We start from the raw sequence: 26,418 nt of genomic DNA on the forward strand, positions 1-26,418 counted from the left end.
TACCCTTCTGCTCATGCGCGAGCCAAATAACCAATGAAAAACGATGTTTCTAACCCACCTAGGCAGTATGTTATTGAAAGATCACCTGGGATTTGGTGTTTTTGGATCTATTCAGAAATAGCTTTCAAAATGTGTTTCCTACTCGATTTGCAGGCGAAAATGACAAAAACCTCCAGGGTCTACTGTGTTAAATGTAATTATTCATAAACAGTAGAGTAATATTTTACATTGACAACAAATATGGGATTTTCAGGTATGGATAATTAAAAAATGAGTTGAAACAATCCTCCATATTTGATCTTTAGGTGATGTAATGTAACTGTCATCTTGCAGGGTACATTTTAGTGCAGTATAGCTTGAATAAAAAGCAGTTTGCCACTGACAGTAAATGCTTGTTTTGTTTCTTTCATTGTGTTCAGCTAGAATGATTTACTGATATTTGATCTTTTTTCAGTTCCTGTACCAGTATAAGAGGAATTTAACACTTGATACAAGGTTTGACTCGGCCGCCAAACAAGTTTGCAGTCAAGAGCTAGAAATGGTTAGAACTATCATATGTATGTTCAGAATGTGTGATTTTATTATACATTTCATAATGAGATATTGAAATATCTCATTGGGTGAAAAATGATGCAGGCCACAGTGGCAGTATCACTTTTATCACCACAGGGACCATATCTCTTTTGCAACTGTTTACTTTTTTCATTTAGGAAGTATTGTCTGCCATTATGTTAGCTTTTCAGATCAGTATTTCCATATTTTCATTGCCCCCCACACGCTCCCCATTAAGATAAACAGATCTTAACATGTGTCTTGACTTTTGACTTTGTATTATCCATTTATGTAATCAGTGAGATAGTGTCATCAGGAATGCCTAAAAATGAACCCCAAAAAACAAAAAGCTTCAGGCATTAACATTTTTTATGACTGGTTTTCTAGATGAACCATGCAGATTGTCCATGACCGAACTTGTATGACCTGTTGCTATTTGATTCTGTTACCGATGCAGTAATTGCGCCTTTTACACTCGAATGTCAGTTCAGCTGGATTCCCCAGGTTTTGTCTCTTTCCCATGGTTTCCATCAATTTAATGAGTCAAATTGAAAACATGTCAGGGATGGTGCTTGCTTTAAAATAAAGTTGTCACAAAAAAAATCGGCAACCTCAATATTTTGTTGTCAATTTTCAAAAAAATCTTGCCATTTTCTTTAATAGAGTTCTATCTGTTTGTCTCGACATCCTCGGGACCAAGGTAATATTGTCGACATGAGCGAACATTTATGGGGGGGGAGCTAAAATAAATTGAAATTTTGCATACAAGTGAAATTTTTAAGAGGTGACCCTTCATCATGATGAGCGCTTCAGAGGTAATCAGTTTTCTTTTAAGTTTCAGCAAAACTATTTTTTCTGGTATATTTTTTCCCATTTTCCCCCTTCAGAGGTGGTGTCGGGGAGCATGACTGTTTCACTTGCATTACAGTAGTAAGTTCAGACATCACCATAAGAGGATTATGATATAACAATGCACTGTTCACGTAGTTAGTCAATATGACCAAAGGATTTGTTTATGTAACAATAGATTCTTGTACATTTTATATCCAAGTTTGCAGCTTCCTTTCATGGTGCCTTTGAATTTCTCCACTCCAAAGCCAAGACTATATATATTTTAAAAGCTAAAAATGTCACCAAAAAATTGCCAGAGTATATTTTGTCTCCAATAATGGAAAAAATCTCAATTTTCGACTTTGGCGAAGTAGAGTGTGATCCCTGCATGTATGTGTGTGAAAGCTTTTATCATATTTGTAAACAAAACAATAACCCTCAGTATTTTGCAGATTCTCAAGTGTTATTGCAGTGTAAATTTAAGTTCTGTTGTTACGCATTTTGAAAGATTACAGAATGTTTCTTGCAGTTTTCCTATAGTTTTCTTGTTGGATTATTGTTAGTAGTAGTAGTAGTAAGAAAAATGGAGTTCATCATTGTGTTATGATGACCAGATTTATCCAGTTTTTCATGATAGCCTCTAATTTCAGTGTAGTTTTTGAGGAAGAAGTGACTCTAATTCGATGTCCTCGGATGTTTCTTTGCTTGTTATTTGTATTGTTTTGTTGGTTTTTAATGGCACTTGGGTTAGGATTCACTGAGGCGGCCTAGGATAAACTCTAAATAACTTAGAAGTCTGATTGGTCATAGTCATTTAACCATTTGTTATGAGAACAGCCTGAGCTTGAGCATGAAAATAGTTGTAAAATCATGGCTCCAATTATTTCGGAGGTTCCTTTACTGCCTCCAGATTGAGATCAACAACAGCTGATATTAACACAGCAATGTCCAATCCCATGGCATGGTTGACATAAGATTTTTTGCATTACCAAGACATGTGATTACTTGGTTATCCAGGTCACCAGAATTGGATCATAAAACAACTGGTAGTATCTCATATTGAGGAACAGCATTCCTTTAGTCACAGTGCATTTGACTTTGATCTTCTGGTCTTGAGAATGAATCTGAGTGGTGCTGATAGCTAGTGTTAGTGTAACTGTTTATGCTGTCAAAATTCTGATGTTGGGTTTTAGTTTCATATGTTGCTATTATAAAATACATGTATAGATTGAAATTAACTTAAAATGGTATTTTACTGAGTTCATTGATACAACATTTTGAATATTATGCAAGAATCTGTTGTTACATATTATACAGTATTATGGTGATGCACGTTTTGTAACCTTTAGAACAGTGGTCCCCCTCTTATATGACCACCCCATCTGCACTGGGAAAGTGGCCTTAAAAGATGGTGGCCTTTCCAGTGGGAGACTATTTTTGTGAGATGTGTATGTATATATATGTGTATATAGTAGGAAAGCTACTTATAATTTAAAGCAGTTAATATCTTTGATAAGTAGCATTAATTATTAAAATGTTCTTGTCTTAAAAAAAGTTTTATTTCAAGGTAACTAAATTAATAGTTCTTATTCTTAAGCGTGAAATGTGAATGGGGTGTCGTTGGCATGCACAGTACAAAACCATTCAAAAATGTTATTTAAATCTGGTATATACGTTGTTTCGAATTTAAAAGAATTCTTTCTGTTTACTCCATTTCACCACTGCTACAGAATATTCTCCTTATTTTTTACGATCTTGCTTATTTGAGTCTCCCAACAAAAATTTCAGCAAGTGAACCCTACCCATTGTCAAGTTGACTATCTTTTAGTTTTCTCTTCGAAAGTATTATTTTTATGTTTGTATGATGACATGTTAAAATTTGGCAACCATTTATTTCTTTGTTGCTAATTGTACATTGCTATAATTTAATTTTGCAAACGAATCTTTTGTAAACGAAATGCCTTGTTTTAAACAGGGTTCCCACGCTATCTGGAAGAAGACAGGAGAAATGATAAACTCCTTGAATTTTGCTATTATTGATGAAAGTCTGGAAAAACCCAGGAACTTAAATTTATCGAGTTCTAACCAGAATATTAGGAGATTACAGTATGGATCATTTGGGTGCTTGCCATAAATATATTTGTTGAGACAATCCAAGTGCTCAGTGGTTTAGATTCATCTAGTAGACTGTTTGTTTCACAGACAGCTCGATATCCGTATTTTTTTCTGGAAGGTTGAAAACCAGTCTAGCGTTACAAAAGGCCAACATAGTGCCGTTAAAGCGTAGTCACTTACTGGATGGGCTAGCACACTTAAACATTGTTAAATCGAGTTATACCTGCATGAAATCAATATAAAAATTATTTATTTTCTCCGAAATTGCAAGAGTATTAAAATCCATCTTGTCTTTAATCTGCTGAAAGTCGATGAAACTAAGGCGTTGATGCAACTTGAGCTGGTGCTAGCGATTTCGATAGCATGTTGCATGAGCACACAGAATCTCACAACCATCATTTTCAAATATTGTAGAAAAATATTAAATGAAAGTAGTATACTGGTTGTAATAAAAATACAAAAACGAAAGAGCACAAAATTTATATTTATTCCGAGACTAACTTCAGAGTTTTTTGTATCACATGACTAACACGTTGACATGTGCTCTCTCACACAAGGAGCATACGAAGCAGGGAACCAGTCTACTCTGCTTGATGAATCAGACTGGCCAAGTTTCTTGTAGTTGTTCTCGAAATAAATATGTTAAGAATTATATGTTCTTTCTGGTTTTAACAAAAGGTATCAGACTTTCATTTAATATAATTTAAATTTTGATATCACGTGACTATTGGACTTCGGATGTCGTTGTTTGGGGGAGGGGACACTCACCATTTATTGTGTACTTTTGAAAGAGTAACGTATGTAAGGTGAAGTTGCTTTCATTTAAAACATGCACATTGGAGAGAATGTTGGCATACCTCTATGCTACATTAATGTAATGTGGATGATATTTCTTTGGATATTGTACTTTTGGAAATTGTATATAATCTAAGCACACTGCTAAGTAAAATGACTGCTCCTTTGTGCTAAAAAATCAGTCTGAAATAGTCTAAAGTACACTATCCATAGCAGCTATTAACACATTAACCCCTAGCGATGACTTAACGGGGCAGGAGGTAGTAGCCTACTGCTGAGCTCTGTAGTGTCATGGTCATACATGATACACTAAAGTGGGTGGTATTATAGAAAAGTAGACAGAATATCTAGTTGCACTACAAAATACAGATAAAAAAAATCTCATTTTTTGGACCCGACTTTTTTCTACCCAAAATTCGCCTGTGGTTGGAATCGGATTTTGTCCGGATTTTAGACTTTTTGGTCTCAGATCTAAGGCAAGCCAGTATGACTCCAACTTTTGCCCTTCTGCTCATGCGCGAGTCAAATAGCCAATGAAAAACGATGTTTCTAACACAACTAGGCAGTGTGTTATTGAAACATCACTGGGGATTTGGTGTTTTCAGATCTATTCAGAAATCAGAAATAGCTTTCAAAATGTGTTTCCTACTTGATTTTCAGGCGAAAATGACAAAAACCTTCAGGGGTTAATGTGTTAAAATAGGGAAAATGAATTTTGCCAGACTAGGTAATACCAGCTTTTGAAAGTGCAACCAGTATAACCAGTGAGGAAAGCCGGGGAAATTATTTTTCTTTAAATTTCTTGAGATTTGTGTAGTCATGTGACTGTTAACGCAAATGCCAAGTACCGGGTCAGGTTTCATCCATGTTGAGTTTCGTCTAGTCTGTCAGCAGATTAAAGTCAACAATTATAATACCTAACATTTTTGAGAAATTAAATAATTTTCCTATTGATTTCATGCAGGTATAAATAGATATAACCTAGTTTAAATTGTCTAGGTCTGCTGGTAAGCTATCTTACAGTGGCAGCCAATTCCAAATTTTTTATATGTAATTGCTCTGAACCCACACTCCATCCAAAATGTCCAAATGTGAAAAATGGGGTTGGAATATTATGTGGAAACCCAGATTAGAAAAGTTCTGAATCTCTGAACTGAACTGTGGTACGAAACTATTACACAGTGACATGTAGCTTGAATGGAACGCAGGAGAAATTGGAAATTGTCGTCCCTTTTATTATATATTAAGAAACGATAAGAGCCCTGTATCAATACAGGTTTGGGGACTGGTTTATTGAACTACAAGAAGATAAGTTGATTTTACAGAATATTCAGTCCTTGTTTATACAGTAATATATAATTTTGAAGGTTTTTTGTCAGAATTTAAATCAACCCTTTTGTAAATGTCTTTAAATGATGGAATTTTTAACCAAATCATCTTAGAGTTTAGGTTGGTTGAAAAATCTTGTTTGAGATTTTATTGGCACACATAATTTCATGGTTAAACTATTTTCGTTACAAGATAAGATTCTAATACCTTGCATTTATTAGGGTTTTGCATACTGTGATTGGAAATGTTTACTTTGTATAACTTGCACACATATTGCTCTAGAATTCTTTAGAATTAAAAGTTTGAAAGGAAACAAAATAATTTATGCTCATTATGTTGTTTCCATGTAGCAACAAATTGCAGGTCAGCAAAGTAAAGTTAGAATTTGTATTCTGTACATTGAAATGGCTTTAAATGCCAATTGATGGACATATAGTCAAATTGTTTCGTGGGACTCATTTTGTGGTTTTCTACATGATCATCATTTTTGACATACCATATGTACTCACGTACAAGTCCGTTCGCATATACGCCGAGCCCCAAACTGAACAGGTATAAACACTAAAAAGTGCAGGACCTGTGTATAAGCCGACCTACAACTGAGACATCTCAAGATGCACAAAGTAAGTTCTAAATGCATTTATTTAGGCAAAGTTATACTTTTAAAAAATTACATGTATACTTATCTCGAGGTTAGCGTGCATGATTATTAAAAAGAAATGGTATAAACTTGTTTGAAAAGTAATTTATTTAACTTTCTGTTTTCTTATTGTTTCTGCCTAATTTAGATTTGTGTATAATTTGATCGAAAGATGACAGAATTTAGCATGCGCAAGTTGCTGTAATACTACCTTTCACTTTTGACTCGATTATTGTTTGTTTATGCATTATTGCATTGGACATTTTATATCAGTGCACTGGTAATTACGTTTTTACTTTGCTTTGAAATTGTAAATACCTAACTTATTAAAATGTAATCCCAGTATGACAACACAACGAACAAAAACAATACGGTTCGATGCTAATACTGTAAAAGCTGAGTTGTAGTTTGCTTTGATGTAAGCAACCATACACCATACCTGTCAACTTTCATGCCGGAGGATAAAAACCTCCAGAGTTTTGGGGTCACTCCATGCCTACCTCCTGATTACATAATATCTTCTGATTTTTGCTGAGAACTCCCGATTATTACATTATGGCTTCGATTTTCATTTCTTCTAAACAAGAAAAGTCCCACATGTTCTGTTGTATCACCTGTGAATTATTGTCGTGCTGAAATAATTACTTTTCAATAAAGAATTTGCTTCTTCACTAAATAGAATGTTAAGTTTAAACATTATTCACGTAAATTAATGATTTTCTTTACCTCTCTACAATAATACAAAAATTAAAAAAATAAACCAGAACAAAAAAGTAAACCACAACAATAACATCGTCCACAATTAATTTTAATCCCAAAAATGATCACTATGAATGCTGTAACTTCATATGCTATTGCGCATTCCCACGAAAGAAACTTAATGAGTGAACACCTGGCATTTTTATATCGTATATACCGATGATAAGTACCATCGTTAAAATTATAAAAGAAAGAATGAAAATGCATACCACACAGCAAATGTGTCTTAAAAAACTAATTTAGAATGCATGTTTTATAAAAATCATTACTAAATGCTTTACGAGTTTACAATAAGGAAATATGGTTGGATATACAAAATGGGGAAAATAGTTGCCACATGTACAGTACCATGAGGCTGGCTATTTTGGTATGCCTGACCATGAGGGTGGATATTTTGGTATGCCTTTGCCCCCGTTTTACAAAACTACGGTAATCATGCTAATATTAAGAAAAAAAAGGCAAGTACACATCAATGTACTTGTATAGTTACCGATCAAAATTCCATCTTATCACAAGCCAGTGTCAGGGTTTTAATGATTAACTGGCCTGAATTTCTGTTGCAAAACTCGCCGACTATCAACATAGGAGACGCCGAAATATCAAGCTTTCCTTTGTGTGGAAAGTTATGATGTTTGTTCAGCTAAAACACAAAACTAAAATTGATTGATGATGATCTTAGTTGAACTATATGAGAATTTTAGCCTTTATTAATACCACTCTTCAAGAACATGTAAATTATGATGGTTACGTGCCTTGTACAATTAAAAGTGCGTACCTTTTTAAAAATATTACCTCAATTTGTAGGATCGCTTATATCATTGAAAATGAGTAACTCTTGAGCGTGTGATTCAACGTAAATGAAACAGCTATTAAGGATTTGCTAAAATGTTAGCTGGAAGAATGCAATTTGGTCGAAACAATGAATAAAGCAAAATCTGCATTGAATATGTTTGGGAATAAGTAAGGATTTAAGTGACGCTTTGCACTGTGTAAGTACTGTACATTATAGTTCAACATGGTCTCCCTGGTAAACTCAACCCGCGAATTATGAAGTCTGTGTTTACCTTTAATTACTGTCTGTGTGGGTTCGAGTCTAGGATTCAGCCAATGTGGGTATGTGAGAAAGTTTACCAGTAGCTTCTCATGGGTTGGTGGTTCTTCCTGGGGTTTTCTGGGGTTCTTTCTCCAACATTAATACTGGCTGCCATGCATAGCCTATCGTGTGCTGAAAAATGGCTTTAAACCCAACAACTACCTTTAATTAACTTCATGTTGGAGAAATCAGAAAATATGCACATGCAAAATAATAACAAAATCATAGTACTATGTAATAGTTTAATAATTGTCGGGTCACGGAAAGTTGATCTTTTTTTTACATGCCCCATGTCTTAGGACACTGACAAAATTATTGCTTCGTGTTCCAAGATTTACAGCCATTACAGTAGTAAAAAAAATTAAAAAAATTGTCAAGTTTAGACATTGGCCCGCGGATAAGCCGACCCCCCTTTCTTTCAGGCCTTTATTTTTTCCTAAATTATACCATATGTTTTGTGTTGCCTTGAAAGAGAAACATCTTCAGATAAAAAAATACATGTTTTATAATCCAAAATGTTCTTTAATTCCATTAAGTAATGATCATTTGTTAACCATGAAAAAATTAATTTTATCCTGGAAAAGACCTGGAAATTTATATTTAGAAAAGTGTGGGAACCATGTTTAAAGGAAGTGATACATGTACTGTCACAGGAATTTTTGGTCTTTGTCTAGTACCTTGTTTTGTACAAGGTTAATTTCTGCGTGTGTGTTAATCCACAAAATCTATATTTAACATATGTGACCATGTTATGATCTGGACGATTATGTCCAGTTGTAATCGCCAATACAATAAAAAAAAGTCCTCTGTGTGAAGCCCAAAGCATTGCTGACTCCATTTCTATCTGGCCTTGTTATGATCTTGCTAATTACATCTGTTCATAATTGTCAATTTTAAAAAAATCTGACGTGTGGAACCCAAAGTTCTATCAAAACATTGCTGACCCCATTTCCTGTAAACGTTGGTGTTAATGATATAATAATAACCTTAGTGGTACATGTAATTAGCCAAGATTTTTTTCAGCCAAGAATTTCAATAATGAAAACTTGACATCTGGAAACAGTCGTAGGGAAAGATAATCCAATTACTTGCCTTACCATAATTAAATATTGGTTCTGTACACATTTTAAAATAAATGTGGCTGCTTGTGACAGGTACATTTTACATTTTTGCACTTATATGTTTTCTACTGGTTGCATAAGAAGGGTGGCCATTCTTGAGGGGTACTTTTGAACACAAACTTGTTGGTGCCAAAGGCTTTTTGCTGTAAAGAGTGATTGGCCACTGGTAAGGGGGGCTCCTTATGAGGGGGACCACTGTAATTCCATTGATTTCATTGTCTTCTTCAGTTTCAAGACTGCAAGTCTCAACCTGATGGTCAAGGTATGAAAATCCCTTGTCTTGTAGAACACTTGGATGAGCAGCAGATCTCATCAAACTGTCGCCAGTACCTGACAAGAATGGCTGCCATTGTATTCAGTGACTACAGACTTATTTACAAATTTGCAGATGTGTGTAATGACGACATAAAGAATAGTGGTTGTGGCAGATTAAAGGACAGTGAGAAGGTAAATTAATTATTTATCTTTTATAAACATAGATATTTGTAAAGTATACTTTAACCTGTTAGATATGTTTTCTCAGTACAATTTACTTTTCATGCTTTGGGGGTATTTACCTCTCAGATGTTTAGGTCATTTTTGTTAGCTTTAGTGTCAAACACCAGAAGAGCTTATGGGATGGTTTTGTCTGTCCATCCATTAGCACAAGTTTGTTATCTCTACTCCCCCTAAACTACTAGAAAGCTTGCCAAGAGACTTCACACACATTGATCACATTCTTTATCTTGTCCTAAATGAGATGTTTTCAAAAAATACTTATTGTCATGTCTTGTCGGTCCTAGTTGAAAATGGTGCTTTTCTTAAGTCCATCATGCCACTTGAATGGCCATGTTGAAAATCTTGTTACATACTCCTCTTTCAAAAATGGTCACCTCAACATGAGTTTTTTTTATATAAAAAATGTCTTAATGATGTCCAGTTGGTCTGGAATAAAATGGTCCTGATCTGATGTCATCATTTTCTTCCTTTTTCAGCATCCCCATTCCCAGGGGGCAACACTTGAATGTCTTGCCAAGCATTTGACAACTTTGTCTCCCCAGTGCAAGAGACAATTATTGAGAGTGGCAGAGTTACAGTCAGATGATTACCATATGGACAGACCTCTGTATTATGCATGCCGTGAGGATCGTGAGAGGTTCTGTGAGAAAATTCCAGCAGGAGGTGGCAAAGTTTTTGAATGTTTATTCAAGCACAAGTTTGACCGGGAGATGTCCAAAAATGTAAGTGAATAATTAAAATTGTTAACATAGGCATTCAGAGATCTCGGAAATGCTTAATTATGCGTATTTAGACGCCAATTTTTGATCTGGGATGCAGAAAATCACTGAGGTGAGAGTCCTCTGTATGCATATAATAAGTGTGCGGCAAAATTCAAAGATTTACCAGTCCTGCTTCAGCCACCTGCTTTGTGGGAAAATGTGTCGATTAGTTAGTTGTGCTGATGTTTACAACGACAGAATTCAATGACTGAAAGTCCCCATGATGTACATGCATCAAAAAAGAACATGATGCAATAGCTGGGCGGTAAGTTCAAAGGCTTTGACTGGCGGCCGGGTGGGAAATGTACTGATATTTACAGTGATTGAATTCAGAGGCAGAAAGAGCCAGAGATGTACATGTGGTCATTTATTAAAGTACATAAAATAAAAAACTTTAGCTTTCGTTATTGTGTTCATTTCCGAATGTATCGGAATAAGTAGTGCACGAGAATCAAGACATGTTGAGACTTGGACAAAATGCCATTCGTAAATTTGGATAAGTATTTTGGGGTTAAATGGCAAACTTACGAATATTGTAATGAGATTCAGAGTGCTAGAATTGATAGTTCGGATAGGACAGTAGCTAAGTGTAAGAAAGGGTGTGATGCCTAGCTTAGTATTTGGAATATGTCCTTACTTGGATTGACAAAATTTCAGTATCACTCTGATGGACGAACAAGAGCTATTTAAGAGGTACATTGACTGACCATATTTTTAAAAAAATGCCCCTCGCCTTAGCCCACTTAGTTCTAGTGTTGCAGCGAAATGTATTCATCAATACATCAGTAGCCAGGCCTAGCTTTGATATCAATTACGTTGACAAACAAACTCTTGCCCATTCATAAGCATATGTTTTGATAGCTGATTGACCATTAACCCTTGTTCGAGTAAGCTAGCAACTATCAATTTCCTGCATGAAATCTTTTGATGATAAAACATACAAACATGTGTTTTAAGATCAGAATCGGTGATCTGGATATATGTTAACTGCCTCTTGTACACTGTTTCATCATAAATTAGTTTGAAACTGTAAGTGAGCCAGTAGGCCTAATGGGAAATAATGTCGGACTTCGCTAAGTCTGGGATGTACCTGTTTATTATATTGTCTGTTTTTGTAAATCGTCAGGCAAATATTTTCAGAAAAATATACAAATCATTGAAAGCAAAATAAAGTATTATTTTATTAAAGATTTAACTTTAAAATGCAAATTATGTAGGTCAAAAACTTACGGGACAATGCTATGTTGTGGAATTCGCGAGATGCGCTTTAAGGTCTAAGCTGTTTTCCGACTTGACATGTATTTGCGAAAATATGGGGAAAAAAACAGCAAACAGATACTATGTAACCATTGCCTAAAATTACTACAAGGACGTAGACAAATAAATAAACCATAAATTTGCAATCCTGTCAATGGACTGTTGTAAAGAAGCTATACTAAAGTGAGTGATTACATTACGAAAACCTCTCCATCTAAAGATAGATGCACTCAGGTCTGTGTTGATTCTATAGGATAGACGGGACTGCAACTTTTGATGGTGGGACTCCTATTTTTACCAAAATGGGAGTCCTATACTCCTAGTTTTAAAATCCTAGCGAGACCTCTGGCATTGAAGAACAATCTTGCCAACTGAGTTTTAGGATTTCCTGTAAGATGTAAAGTTAAAATGACCTTATCAGACCAATTGTATTTTTGGTTCAGATTGTCTCGAAAGCAAAATGTGGTAAAGAAATAGTGCTGAAATAACTACTTTTGCATATTGACTAACTACTCTGAGAATTTTAATATCGGGTATTTTTACAGATCTTACAAGTAGAACTGATGTCATAAAAATATATATATGCATTTTTAAAGGTACTACCCTGCTTGATCATATATAGTTTTAGTATTGATGCAAGATTTTGTTTAAGATTTGGTAAAATCATTCAATACATTCAATATATATAATTTTATTTTGCACAGACATATAGTGATACAATGTCTATACCAAAAGTAGGATGATGATGCCCATACATACTAACCATTACACTTTTGGCATAATCATTATGCTTTTTTCACTAAATTATGCCTTACACTTAATCATGTATGGAATACACGATTTTGGTATATCTTCCTCCCCAAAAAATCAGTAATTTGTTTTCTCGTTTTTATTAACATCCCATTAATCCCAAAAACCGTATTCTAGAAAAGATGGCTTCTACGTAACTACGACATAAGAATACGCTTGTCCTGTGACTTGTGTGCACTGTCCTAACAGTATTAGGTTCTATTTATAGTGGTTGTCCTATTTCCATGAAACATGCTGGTTTCTACTTTCAAACTTTTGACCTTGGATTCTATTTATAGCACCTGTATGACTTATTTGGGAGAGAACAGATTGGTTTTCTAATTTTTGCTGGCAGATTCTTTGTTCTAATTCGTATTTGGTACGGAACCAGTATATAGGTATTTTGTTCTAAAAGTCAAGTCAGATTTATTCTAATCGATGCTTGTGCTAGAATAAAACTTTCTCAAATAATTTCACAGACATATTGGCTGAAGACGGAAAAACGATTCAGAGATGAATACATGAATTACATAATACAGCGTTTCATTTGAGGGTGGATTCATGCCAATTGCAGGCTGTGTGGAAAGGATTTTAATATTATTCATGGTGGTCAATTTGATGTGGAGCAACGCTTGAAAACTAAAGAAATCTTGAATTAGCTCGTCATACTAACTCCAGTACTAAGGTAACTTCTTTTTTACAGCAAAGCTCAGTTGTGGACATGAATGTTATAAATGCATAGATGTTATGCTACATGTCTGCCACATGATGCCCCAGTGCTAGACATCACTATAAACTGCCACACTGATTACATCGTATCGATATGACTGAAAAATTGTTAAAGCTACATTAAAAATCCTAATCACACACACACACACACTTCCTAGGTCCTGGGCAGTAGTTTCATGTCACCTACACCTTGTGGTGGGAGCTGTCTTGGCTGATTTTGTACAGCATGTACATTACTTATACCTATTTGTTTTTTCTGTCTTGCTCAGATTTTACATTCACAGAGGTCTCGCTAGGATTTTAAAACTAGGAGTCCAGCAAAAGTTTCATTTCCCTCCCAAAAGATGTGAACTTTGCAGATTAAAAGAACTATTGGTTGACATGGAGTTTAATTTCCACATTCTTTATAACACTGACAAATTGCTCTTGTTTGTCCATCAGAGTGTGACTGAATTTTGTCAATCCAAGGAAAGGTCTTATTCCAAACACTAAGCCAGGCATCACACACTTCCTTACAAATGGCTAATGTCCCATCCAAACGATCAGTTCTAGCAACTTTAGCCTTCTTTGAATCTCATTACAGTCTTCGTCAGTTTGCCGTTTAACCCCAAATACTTATCCAAATTTGCAAATGGCATTTTACAGACCTGCCCACTCTTACGATTTTACAAAAAAACACTAAAATTACAGACTTATGGAACGATAGCAAAAAATATGGAAATATGATAATTTTTTCTGTTCTTGATATTTTTTGTACTGGTTTGTTTCGGATCCGGATTTTCGTTTTAGACTCCGTGTTTGGATTCGGAGTTTCATCTTAGACTGAGTGGGTTTTGGTTGTGAACCAGACTGGTACCTCAGATGCTTTAAACCTGCCTATTTTGTTTGTGAAAAGCGCACATCTGATCTAGACTTCGTTTTTCGTTTTGTCATCTGGTCGTCTGAAAATGTTTTCAAAACGAAAATGCATCAGAGGTGGAGAGGACAACCAGCCTCATTAAAAGCTGAAACAGTGGTTGTAAAAGTATAAAACAGATTACTCAGATACCTGGTCATGCTTAGAAAAGTGTAAAAAAGGTGTCCATTACATTTATTGCACGTTATGTCATGTTGACTTCAACATTTCCCACAGTGGGCGAGATGACTGTTGCCGCCATGTGAATTCCAAAAAACATACAGAATACGTTGCAATCAAATCAAGTTGTAAGTTGCTGACCTTTGTGGGATTTGGAACTGCAGTGCCAGAAACTGAATTGGAGGTCATTAAGGCCGAAGTATATTTTACAAAATTTTTGGTTGAGCATAATGTTGCAATTGCTGCATCTGACCATGCTTCTAAACTATTCAAGTGCATGTTTCCCAAATCGTCAGTAGCAAATAGTTATCAGTGTGGCAGAACAAAAGCTACTGCTATTGTATTACAACAGTGCAAGTCAATTGCCTTAGGTGTTGTTAACAATGCGTTAATAATATTTCATCCCAACCATTCAGTATAGCAACAGATGGTAGCAATGATTCTGAGAAGCTGTACGCAGTTGTCAGATATTTTGATAACACAGACGAGGTTGTAACTGAAGCACTTTTGTTAGTTCCAACATGTGATGGAGCCTCTACTGAGGAAAATATTTTCACATTATTGGATGATGATTTGAAAAAGAGAAACATATGTTAGAAAGCTGTATTGCCTTTGAATCAGATAATGCTTCAGTGATGACATGTTGCAGTAAAGGTGTATTTGGATATATAACTAAGGTGAATCCCTCAGTGTATCTGAGCGGATGTTCATGCCATTTGATACATTTAGCAGCTAAACAGGGGGTTGATGTGCTGCCTATTAATTTTGATGACTTATTAGTAGACATTTCATATTATTTGGATAAAGGTGTGAATAGACAAATGGAACTAAAAGATCTTCAGCCTCTTTATGGGAAAGAACAGAGAAAAATATTGAAGCATTGTGTAACAAGATGGTTGTCTCTTGGTGAAGGTATAAAGAGACTGTTGGAACAGTGGGAACCCTTACAATATATTTTGGTAAAGAAACCAAGAAGCAAGAGGTTAAAGTCAAAAGAGCTAAAGCCAAAAGTAGGATGTAAGAGAATGTCTAGTTCAAGGATAAAGTTTCACATATATCTAGCAACAAAGAAGGAAACAACGACAGTGCAGGCACATGCAGTAAAGCTTTGAGCTGTGATAAATCTAGAAGTCAGGCTAGTTCTACCCTCAAGTCTGCCTCAGCAGGAAAGACTGAGAAAATGAAACCCAAGATATGTTCCTTAGAGAAAGCTAAATCAAAGAAATCAGATAAAAAGGCTCAGTCTAGATGTCAGACACCATTGGCTAGAAATGACCGGAACGACAGTAAAAATATCAGTTACAGAGAGGAAAAGGCTATGAGTGTGTGTAAGGCTTTGCAGTCCTGGAGGGCGAATATTTATTGCTTATTACTAGACCACATAATTCCATTATTTAACAAGTACAACTTAATCATTCAACAGGAGGAGCCTATGATCCACAAACTTAGAAAAAACATACTTGAATTATTAAAGCAATTGCTTATCAGGTTTGTAAAGGCTACAGAAATTTCACAAGCCAAGGATCTTACTGATATCGATTATCATGACTGTAAGAAACAAAAGTTAGATGATAAGCTTATAGTAGGTTCAGAAACTAAAAAATACTTGACTGAAAGTAAGTTATATGAAAGTAGCCTTTGTCAGTTCTATAAAGTTTTAAGAGACTATTACACAACTGTTTGTGATACATTGTTAACACATTAACCCCGGGAGCTTTTGGTCATTTTTGCCTGAAAATCAAGTAGGAAACACATTTTGAAAGCTATTTCTGAATAGACCTGAAAACACCAAATCCCTGGTCAGCTTTCAATAACATACTGCCTAGTTGTATTAGAAACATCGTTTTTCATTGGCTATTTGACTTGCGCATGAGCAAAAGGGTAAAAGTTGGAGGTTTTTTTTTGTTGTGCCAAACAGAGCCATTATTTTTGTATTGAGACCACTCTTTATTCCAAATGCCCATCTTATCCTACTTTTTGCAAAGGCTCATCTGTCTGTTTGCAGTTCATACCAGTTTGCCTTAGATCTGAGACCAAAAAGTCTAAAATCCGGACACAAAATAGGATTCCGACCACGAGCGCATTTTGGGCAGAAAAAAGTCTGGTCCAAAAAATGAGGTTTTTTATTTGTATTTTGTAGTGCAGCTAGATATTCCAGATTATTTGGTATCATTGTAGAGCTACATCTGTCTACCTTTCTATAATACCATCCACTTTAGTGTATCATGCATGACCATGACACTACAGAGCTCGGCAGTAGGCTACTACCTCCTGCCCCGTTGTCGTCGCTAGGGGTTAATGTGTTAAGCAGTTTCCCTTGAATAATGAACTTCTGAAACACAGTGCAGTTGCTGTTGTGTCAAAAAGGATGATGAGTGATTTTAGCAGTGTGATGTATTTCCCATCAAGGTTTATATGCATGAAACCCAAAGAAACCAACTGGCAAGACAACTTGGAAGCAGAGTTTTTGAATTACCAAGTAGATGAATTGAATCCTGAGATCTTAAACACTAAACGAGTTGACAAGCAATGGGATCTTATTAGTAAACTCAAGGATGCTAATGGCCAGTTCAATTAAAAATTGTTGTCCAGCATCACGAAGAATGTACTTATATTTCCTCATTCAAATGCAGGTTGTGAGAGGATATTCTCATTTGTTGCAAAAACCACTCAAAATCCAGATCAAGTGCAGAGTATCAATTCAAAAGTGTTCTCCATGGTATAGCAGTGTTAGGGACCTGCTTCGCGCTGCTAAAAGAGACCGCCATAAAGCTGAGAGGCTCTGGCTTTCCACCAGACTCACTATTCATAAGCAAATCTATGAAGTCGCTAAGAAGAATGTCACAGATATAGTCCATGCAGCGAAATCAGCCCACTGCACTACTAAGATCATGGAAAGTTCCAGCTGCAAAGAGCTCTTCGAGATTACTAACAAGCTAATGTCAAGGAACAAATCTACACCACTTCCAACTACCTTCTCTCCAGTCGACCTTCCAGACATGTTTGCAAATTTCTTCTATGACAAAGTACAAACCATTAGAGATAAGCTTGACACCACAATTTCAATTGACTCGTCGTCACCATACAGTTGGGATACAGAATTTGAGAGGCAACCATTAGCAGCATTTGAACCTGTCTCTATGGATTTTGTACGTACAATCCTGATGAAGAATGCACCAGAGTCATGTGAACTTGATCCAATTCCAACATCACTGCTGCTTGAGTGCTTAGATCCAGTATTGCCTTCACTAACTGATATTAATACCTCTCTCTCATCCGGGGAATTCCCATCATTTTTCAAAACTGCCATTGTAAAGCCTCTGCTGAAGAAACCAACACTAGATCATAATGATTTAAAGAACTACCGCCCAGTTTCAAATCTCCCATTCATATAAAAAAATCTTAGAAAAGGTTGTTCAATCCCATATTGTATCTCATCTAAATTCAAACAGTCTTTTTTAGCAATGTACAATCTGCATATCGCCCTTGCCACAGTACTGAAACTACTCTTCTTAAAGTAGTTAATGACATTCTCTCAGCTTTGGATAACGGAAAGATTACAGTCTTCACCCTTCTTGATTTGTCTGCAGCATTTGACACAATAGACCATGATATATTACTTCACTGTCTCCAGCATGTATTTGGCATTTATGATACAGCCTTACTGTGGTTCAAGTCCTACTTGGTCAACAGGACACAAATTGTATCTGCAAATGGAATACACTCCAGCCCAGTTGATCTATGTTGTGGTGTTCCACAGGGGTCTGTTCTTGGACCTGTTCTCTTCATTCTGTACACTCAGTCACTCTCAAGTATCAGAGATCATCATCCAGTGTCTCACCAATTGTACGCTGATGGCACCCAAATATACAAATCTAGCCACCCAACTGAAGTTGATGCTACCATCCAAGGAGTAGAGAGGTGCATTTCTGATGTGAAATAATGGATGACATGGAACAAGCTGCAGATGAATGATGATAAAACTGAGGCCATTCTGATCACATCACAAAGACTTTCTCATTCATATCCTTTACCTCAAACAATAAATATCAGCAATGCCAACATTAAATTCACACAATCAGTCTGAAACCTAGGTGTTACTCTGGACAGTACTCTCACATTGCACCAACATGTCATGAACATATGCAAGGCTACATATCTTGAGCTGAGACGCATCAGCTCAGTTTGCAAATATCTTTCAGTTGATGCCACTAAAAGACTTGTGTATTCATTAGTACTTTCAAGACTGGACTATTGTAACTCAATTCTGTCTGGTTCATTTCAATATCTACTACAGAAACTTTAAAAGGTTCAAAACACAGCTGCTCGGATCATACTTAGAGTACTCTGATCAGAGCACACATACCCACTGCTCTGTACCCTACACTGGCTATCCATTTGATCCAGAATCAAACAAAAAATTTGTTCTCTGTGCTACATTTCACTGTCGGACTCTAGTCCAACATACCTATCCGATTTCACCCATGTGTACACACCAGCAAGATACTTAACGCTTCTCTTCTGACAATCGTATACTCATTATTCCCACTATGAAAACAAAGTCATATGGACAGCGTTCTTTTGCATACCAAGGCCCAGCAACGTGGAATGAATTGCCCACTGAACTTAGACACAAAGACACAGTGATCACATTCAAGAGGGCTCTCAAAACTCACTTATTTCGACTGCAAGAACAAACTTAAAAACCTAATAATGTTTCCTATCTGAAATATTCTCAGCATATTTTTTATTTTTTAATGTTTTTCTAATTTCATGGTGTTTGTTTTTGTAATAATATTATTATGTTTTTTATCTTATAGGTGTTGTCTAATGTTGTAAAGCGCTTAGAACTTCTAAAGATTAGGCACTATACAAAGTCCTCATTATTATTATTATTTATCATCTATGTCAGTTGATACCTTGGAAGCAATACTAAGTCATGAAAGTGAAGGAGAGAGATTGGAATTTGACCAGAAGTTTCTTAGAAAGTGCAAAAGTCCCATGTACCAGTCACATCAATAACTATATATATTGTAAGTTACAACATGGATGTAAAGTGTAATGGTTATTAAAATTTTACTTGTTGCCAGTACATAATAGTTTTTACACCTTACTGAAAATTTCTCTAACTTAATGAAAAATTTTGACTGACTGAGAATGTCTCTTATGTGTTGGCAGGTCTGATTTTATCTAAGTCTCAATATGTTTTGATTTCTAGGTTACATGTACACTCAGGAATGAACACAATTATGAAAACTAAAGTTGTTTATTTGATGTAGTGTTATAAATAACCACATGTACATCTCTCGGTCTTTCTGCCTCTAAATTCAATCACAGTAAATATCAGCACATTTTCCCTACCAGCAGCCAGTCAGTTTTTGAACTTACCACCCAGCTATTGCATCATGTCCTTCTGATGTACTCTTATAATGGCAACGTGCTGATCTGGGGGTTTGTCAGCTACTTATTTTGGTCATTGTAAATATCAGCACAGCTAATTGATGAACACATTTCCCACTCAGAAGATGGCTAAAGCAAGTCTGGCAAGTCCTTGAATTTTGCCACCTACCTTTTACATACGTACACAGGACTCCTGCCTAAGTGATTTTCTGTATCCCAGATAAAATTACTGCATCAGATTTGCATGATTAAGGATTGCCGAAACCTCTGATTCACATCATATGTCAGAACATATTATGTTAATCTGTTGTCCATCCATGATATGGCCAACCATTCATCTGTTCATTATTGTATTTCTGCACAAAGGTTTCACCATCCACCTTTGGGCATTACCAAACTGTAGAATTCTGTAGATTTCAGGGTGAAAAGGTCAAGAGTTGGAATCGTGACTGAAAGGAGAAAAATTATCTTTGAGCAAAAAGATAATCTTGCAAGACAGATCTGATCAAATGTTTGAGGTTGACTTGCCCCTGGTTTTAGTAAGGCAGAAGCCCTACTGATGTTGGGATCAGAAGGCAGTAGTCAAGGTCACTGGCTGATAAATAAATAAAATAGGTTTCTAAACAAACAATTCAGTTCTGAAAGATATATTTTTACTAAAGTCTGTGCATGACTTGAACTTTGGATAAGAAAGATACCCTTTGATTCTGGACTTGAGAGGTCAGGTCACCGACTGCAAGGAGAATTTAGTTTTTCCATAATTATTTTAATTCTAGACCATTGGCTGACTAAAGTTGGTGGATGACTTGCTGTTAAGGTGTGGAAGAAGCATATTGATCTTGGGGCTGAATGGTCAGACCTCAAGGTCATTGTGACTCAAAGAAGAACTATGAAGAATAACAATTCTTGTTCTAGCTAGTTCCTTGAACAAAACTTTTTGGATGGCTTGCATTTGGGTAAAATCTCACAATCATGGAAAGTCTGATAAGAAAATAATGCCACTGAAATTCATTGGTCAATAATCCCAACAATGCCAATAACAAAAATTGGTATTAGTTGTGGAAAAATGACTATTCTTGAGAGAGTCTTGTTAGGGGTTGCAGGTGTTAGCTTGTAAAGCAGATTTCAAGAATAACAATTTAAAACAAAGAATAATGTAAACAAAATCATTGTTTTTATCTATTCTCTGTTGTACCTGTTCATTGATATGATAGAAAAGAATGTTCTTTTGATTGTTTTATGTCTTTGATGCTCACTCAAGGCAGGCATGCATGCTGTATGTATATGTGTGTGTGTGTATGTGTGAATTAATGAATGATTATGGTCTTAAAAAAGTAACAATGAAGAGCAAAACCAACAAGTTTTTTGTAATTGAGGATATAATTTATTTCACTGAAGTACAAAGTGAAAACGTATAAATAACTTAAAGTTTGGTGAATGAAATCTTGAAGTCCTGAATAGTTCTATAAAGTAATCCGAATGAGTTCCAATGGTATTCCAAATGATGTTAAATAATGTACTGATGTATCAGTGGTACAGAAGAATCACCAGGATGTAATTTATCTTCAAATAAATTCATAGCTATAAATCCAAATGACCTTAACATGGCTCCCGGGGCCCCGAGTGGCCGAATGGTCTAAAGTGCTCTCCGTTACGGATAACTGCCATCTCACCTCTGTCTGCATGGGTTCAAGTCCAAATGTGGATATGTGAGAAAGCATGCAAGTAGCTTCTCGTGGGTTGGTGGTTCTTTCCGGGGTTTTGCCGGGTTCTTCCTCCACCATTAATACTGGCCGCCATGCATAGCCTATCGTGTGCTGAAAAATGGCGTTAAACCCCACAACAACAACAACAACAACATGGCTCCCTAGCATCCCATTTTTTTCATATTTGCCCTTTATTTTGCACTGAATATGGGTGTTTGTTTCTGTGTTAAATATCTGTTTTTGTTTTTTTTTTAATTAATTAAAACTTTTCTTGTAATTTTCTGTTTAGAACAGGCACCCGTTCCATTCTTAGAGTAAATGTATTGCATGTATATAGGGATATAGAGTTCTAAACTATGACTGTTTCATTCAAATCAGGGGGCCCTGAGTGGCAGAGTGGTCTAAAGCGCTCTCCATTGCCATCTCAACTCTGTTTGCGTGGGTTCAAGTGTCGGATTCAGCCAATGTGGGTATGTGAGAAAGCTTGCCAGTAGCTTCTCGAGGGTCTGTGGTTTTTTCCGTGGATTTCCCGGGTTCTTCATCCGCCATGTATAGCCTATTGTGTGCTGAAAAATGGCGTTAAACCCTACAACAACAACATCATTCGAATCAAGGCTATCATGCCAGTCTATAACCACCATATTGGATTGCAAAAGTATGTGCCACTGTCACTGTATATAATCTTTGTCATGTTGAAAAGGAAAGCAGAAGATTCAGAATTTTCTTCAGCAAAGACAAGAAAACAGAACTGTTTAAATTTATGAAACCATCTAGTAAAGGAGAAAACTTTGCATTGTGAAAATTGTGCAATTGTGATTTCATTATTGGGCATGGGGGTGCCAATTACATAAAATGGCATGAGAAAGCTAATAATTGTCAGCTTGCTGCTTCATTATCAACAGCACAGCCTTAACTTACGTTTGTAAATACCAGAGAGAACCTTGTTGTAATTAGATTGGAAGTTCGTTTTACTAAATTTCTTTTAGAAAGCAACCTTCTCCTTTAAGTTGCTAATGATGCTCATGATTTCCAGACAGTAAAATTGCAAAAGATTACTCTTGTGCTAGAATGAAAACATTAGTATGACTTATTTTATGTTATGACTTATTTTTACCACATTCTAATGCTGATTGTGAAAATTTTTAGTTCAGTAAAAACAACCAGTCACACATAATTCAGATCGTTAATGGACGATGGTGCATTGGAATAAATAATAACTAAAAAGACAAGGTGTGGAAAAGGCTTGTACTTTGGGGTTGGCAGTTATGTGTAAAATGGATTCAAAGTAATTCTATTCTGTTATTATTCCTATTAATCTAAATATTTCGAACACTAATTCCTATGAATGATTAAATTAAATACATGAATTCCTTATAGTAAAACTCTTCCAGGACTGGTGATCCTAGTAAGAATGCTTCATTTTAAGTATTACTTCTGTTGTACAGTATGCTAAAATGAAATAGATATGTAAGATGTATATTCGTTATTCAGTGATCTAAACTAGTACACATGATTATGTGCTCTTTATTAACCAATCAAGCATTAGGTCAACTTGGTCTGTTTAGAAAAACCCATGATCTCCATTCACCTCATGTGATATAGACATGGATTCAACCTTGGAACTTATGAATGAATTTTTACATGATTACTACAATGACATTTAAGAGTACAAACTCATTCTTAAAGGAAGTTAGTATTTAAAATAATAATTAAATAACCCTTACAAACAATAATCATGAATGATAAAACACAATTTATAGATATACCATGTGTGTGTGTAAATGTGCATGCATGTTGTTTATTGGTACATCATTGGCTATATAGTGCTGATCGAAAGTTAAGTTCTAAAAATGTCAAGATCCAGCATTTTGTTTTCAAGATCACTTTATGCTGAATTTATTTTATGCATGATAATATCTACAAGTGCTGCAGAATAATGAAAGCTTTATAGGGGTGAGCTGTGTAATTGTTCATTACTTTCTAAATTTATAAATGCAGTTCAGATTGCTACAAAAATACTAAGACGGAAAAATAATACAACTCAAGCATTTTCCTCATTCTTTATCCAGTGTCGAGAGAAGCTTGTACTGAGGCAACAGATGATAGCAGAGGATGTGAAAGTAGACAAGACATTTTTTGTTGCCTGTAAACCTGATATCGACAGACACCACTGCTTCATCAACCATAATGATGAAGCTGTCAGGCGGTCGACTGCCCTTCTTTGTCTTGAGAATGCAATGAAGAAAGGTAATTTTCATTGGACTTTTTCCAATCTAATTCTTATACCTGTCATAAACTGACATAGCACACAGTCACTGTTAATAACAATTCCCATGATATGCTTGAAGCCTGATTTAAATAATTTTACGTCCTTCCTTTCTGAACGCTACTGGGGTGTGGGGGTGTGATCAGATTTAACTGTTAAAAAGTACTTTTGTTGTGAGATTTAGAAAATAAAATATTATTAATTTTAATTGTGAATCAGGACCATTATAACTTGTTACATTTAATTTGGGTTTGCTTTAAACACCACTATAAATCAGTTTTACACAATAATATCAGAACTTAATGGACATGCACTTCTCTAATTTGTTTTTTCATGAACTAATGTCATAATTTTTTAGTGTTTGGTTTTGTGACAATAAGAAACATTTTCATTCAACAGTGTCTATTTTGAACCATTGAGTTGCAACATTGACCAGTAGCTGCTAAGAACTTGCCTAAATTTAAGTAACTTAAAACTTAAAGCTGTATTTGCTTATTGTTATGTGTTTAGGCTCAAATAAACAATAACACAGAGTGAAAACAACAATCTTTTTAAAATTTGACAAATAATTTATTTTCCTGGAAAATTCAGTAAAAATGAAAAAAGGAGAAGAACTTAACAGTTTCAAGAATCAAATCCAAAAATAATCTAAGAATAATCCACAAATTAAATTGCAAAAGTTCTAGTAATAAATGTTCTAATAATTTCAAGTTCGAATCCTGATGGAAAATCCAAGATGGATGACTATGACATATGCTGTAGTCAGTGCTGTTCTTATCAACAGTTCCTTATCGAAAAACAAATAGTGGCACTCTGGTGTTGAAAAATCCAAATTAAATTTGTAAGCAGTGTTTTTCCAAAATTTCTATGTGAGCACTCCTCAAAATATTTCCAGAGAATAAAGAATTAATCCTTTTGAAATCCATATGATCTGAAGATAATTAACTTAAAATTTGGCTACAACAAATTAACTTGACATCAGTGTGAAAAGCCCAAAACTGAGATCTCTCTCACTAAAACAAAGGTTATATTGTATCATAAGACGCAGTTTCGAAATTCCCCAAGTTTTGAAATCGGGGTGGGGTGTGTGTGTGTGTGTGTGTGTGTGTCACGTGATCATGTTTTTATCACATACACAGAATATGGCCTTGATTAGACCAGTAATTTTCTCAAAGCAATAAAAACGTTTTCATCTTAAACCCAAAGCCCCATCATGACCTTGACAACAACCATCCATTTTAAAATAAAATAGAACTGTGTTTACTAATTTTGAATCAAGGTCAGCATCTAGGCCATCACCTGTTGTTTATGAATAGAATGATTCAGGTCAGCCAACTTTCTGGAAAAATATAATCTCCAGTGAATAAATTTACGCTACCATAGCATGTAAAAAAAATGAAAAAAAATTAAAACTGACAAACAAATTATATATATATATATATATTAAATCAGATATACGCAACACCTTCCCCCATAAAAAAAAAAAAGAAAATCAGAAGTACTCTTATGGATTACAAACAGTGTATATGAAATAATACATTTCTTTACACTGGAAAGTGCATCTGCTATTAAATTATCTTTTCCCTTGATGTGCCTGATGTCAAGATTATATTCCTGTAACAACAAACTCAACCATAGTAGTCTTTGAATTTTATTTTTCATCCTGCTGATGAAATTAAGGAATTGTGGTCACTATATACTTTAATCGAGGAAGGAGCTGAACTTAGGTAAACCTCAAAATGTTGTAATGCCAATATCAACGCCAAACATTCCTTTTCGATTGTTGAATAATTCCTTTGGTGCTTATTTAATTTCTTGGAAAAATAGCACACTGGATGATCAGTACCACTATTCATCTTGAATCATAACTGCTCCAACCCTAACATCACTTGCATCAACAGATAGTTTAAAAGATTGGCTGAAATTTGGAGCTGTAAGAACTGGCGTGCATTTAAGTATGGCTTTCAACTTATGAAAGGCCTCCTGACATTTTTCATTCCAAAGGAATTTTTATTTCTTACTCAATAAATTTGTCAGGGGTTCAGCAATGTTAGAAAAATTGTAACAAAATATTCGATAGTATCCGGCCATACCCAAAAATCGCATCAGTTGCTTTTTATTAACAGGCATGTGAAATTCAGAGATAGCCTTGACCTTAGGTTTAACTTGTCCATGTCCCATGATGTGTCCCAAAAAGGTAACACTAGCACGGAGAACTCACTTTTAGATAAATTAATTGTCAAACATGCATCTGTGAGTTTAAGAATTTCCGAATCGTTGCTAAATGTTCTTTCCAGGTGTCGTTGTAGATGATGAGATCATCGATGTAAGCATTACAGTTGTCTAGACCAGAGGTAATCATATTCATGAGGCATTGAAATGTATTTGGCGAGCCTTTCATCCCAAACGGCATTACTTTATATTGGTAAAGTCCATGTGGAGTCATGAATGCCAAAATTTCCTTTGCTCTTTCCGTTAGTGGAATCTGCCAAAATCCTTTCAGAATGTCAAATTTGGTGACATACTTGGAATTCCCAATCTTATCAATACAATCATTGATTCTTGGTAATGGGAATGAATCTGTTTTTGTCACACTATTCCCCTTCCTATAATCAGTATACATACAGAAAGTTTTATCTGGTTTTGGAACAAGCATGCGTGGTGAACTCCAGTCACTTTTACTGGGCTCTATAAAATCATTC

The 26,418-nt window shown here is 35.3% G+C and overlaps 1 protein-coding gene across 1 annotated transcript in view; it reads left to right on the forward strand.

The window, feature by feature from the left end:
- The window catches only part of LOC149780916 (Golgi apparatus protein 1-like), a 220,331-nt gene that overhangs the window by 41,578 nt on the left and 152,335 nt on the right, over window positions 1-26,418 (forward strand). The window contains exons 3-6 of the mRNA XM_089938010.1: window positions 455-541; window positions 9,464-9,682; window positions 10,210-10,455; window positions 23,520-23,697. Coding sequence (XP_089794136.1) covers window positions 455-541; window positions 9,464-9,682; window positions 10,210-10,455; window positions 23,520-23,697 — 730 coding nt within the window. The remainder of the gene's footprint in view (window positions 1-454; window positions 542-9,463; window positions 9,683-10,209; window positions 10,456-23,519; window positions 23,698-26,418) is intronic.

The sequence above is a fragment of the Sinohyriopsis cumingii genome, chromosome 16 (assembly GCF_028554795.1).
Source record: "Sinohyriopsis cumingii isolate HCF-2022 chromosome 16, ASM2855479v2, whole genome shotgun sequence".
Taxonomy (NCBI): Eukaryota; Metazoa; Mollusca; class Bivalvia; order Unionida; family Unionidae; genus Sinohyriopsis; species Sinohyriopsis cumingii.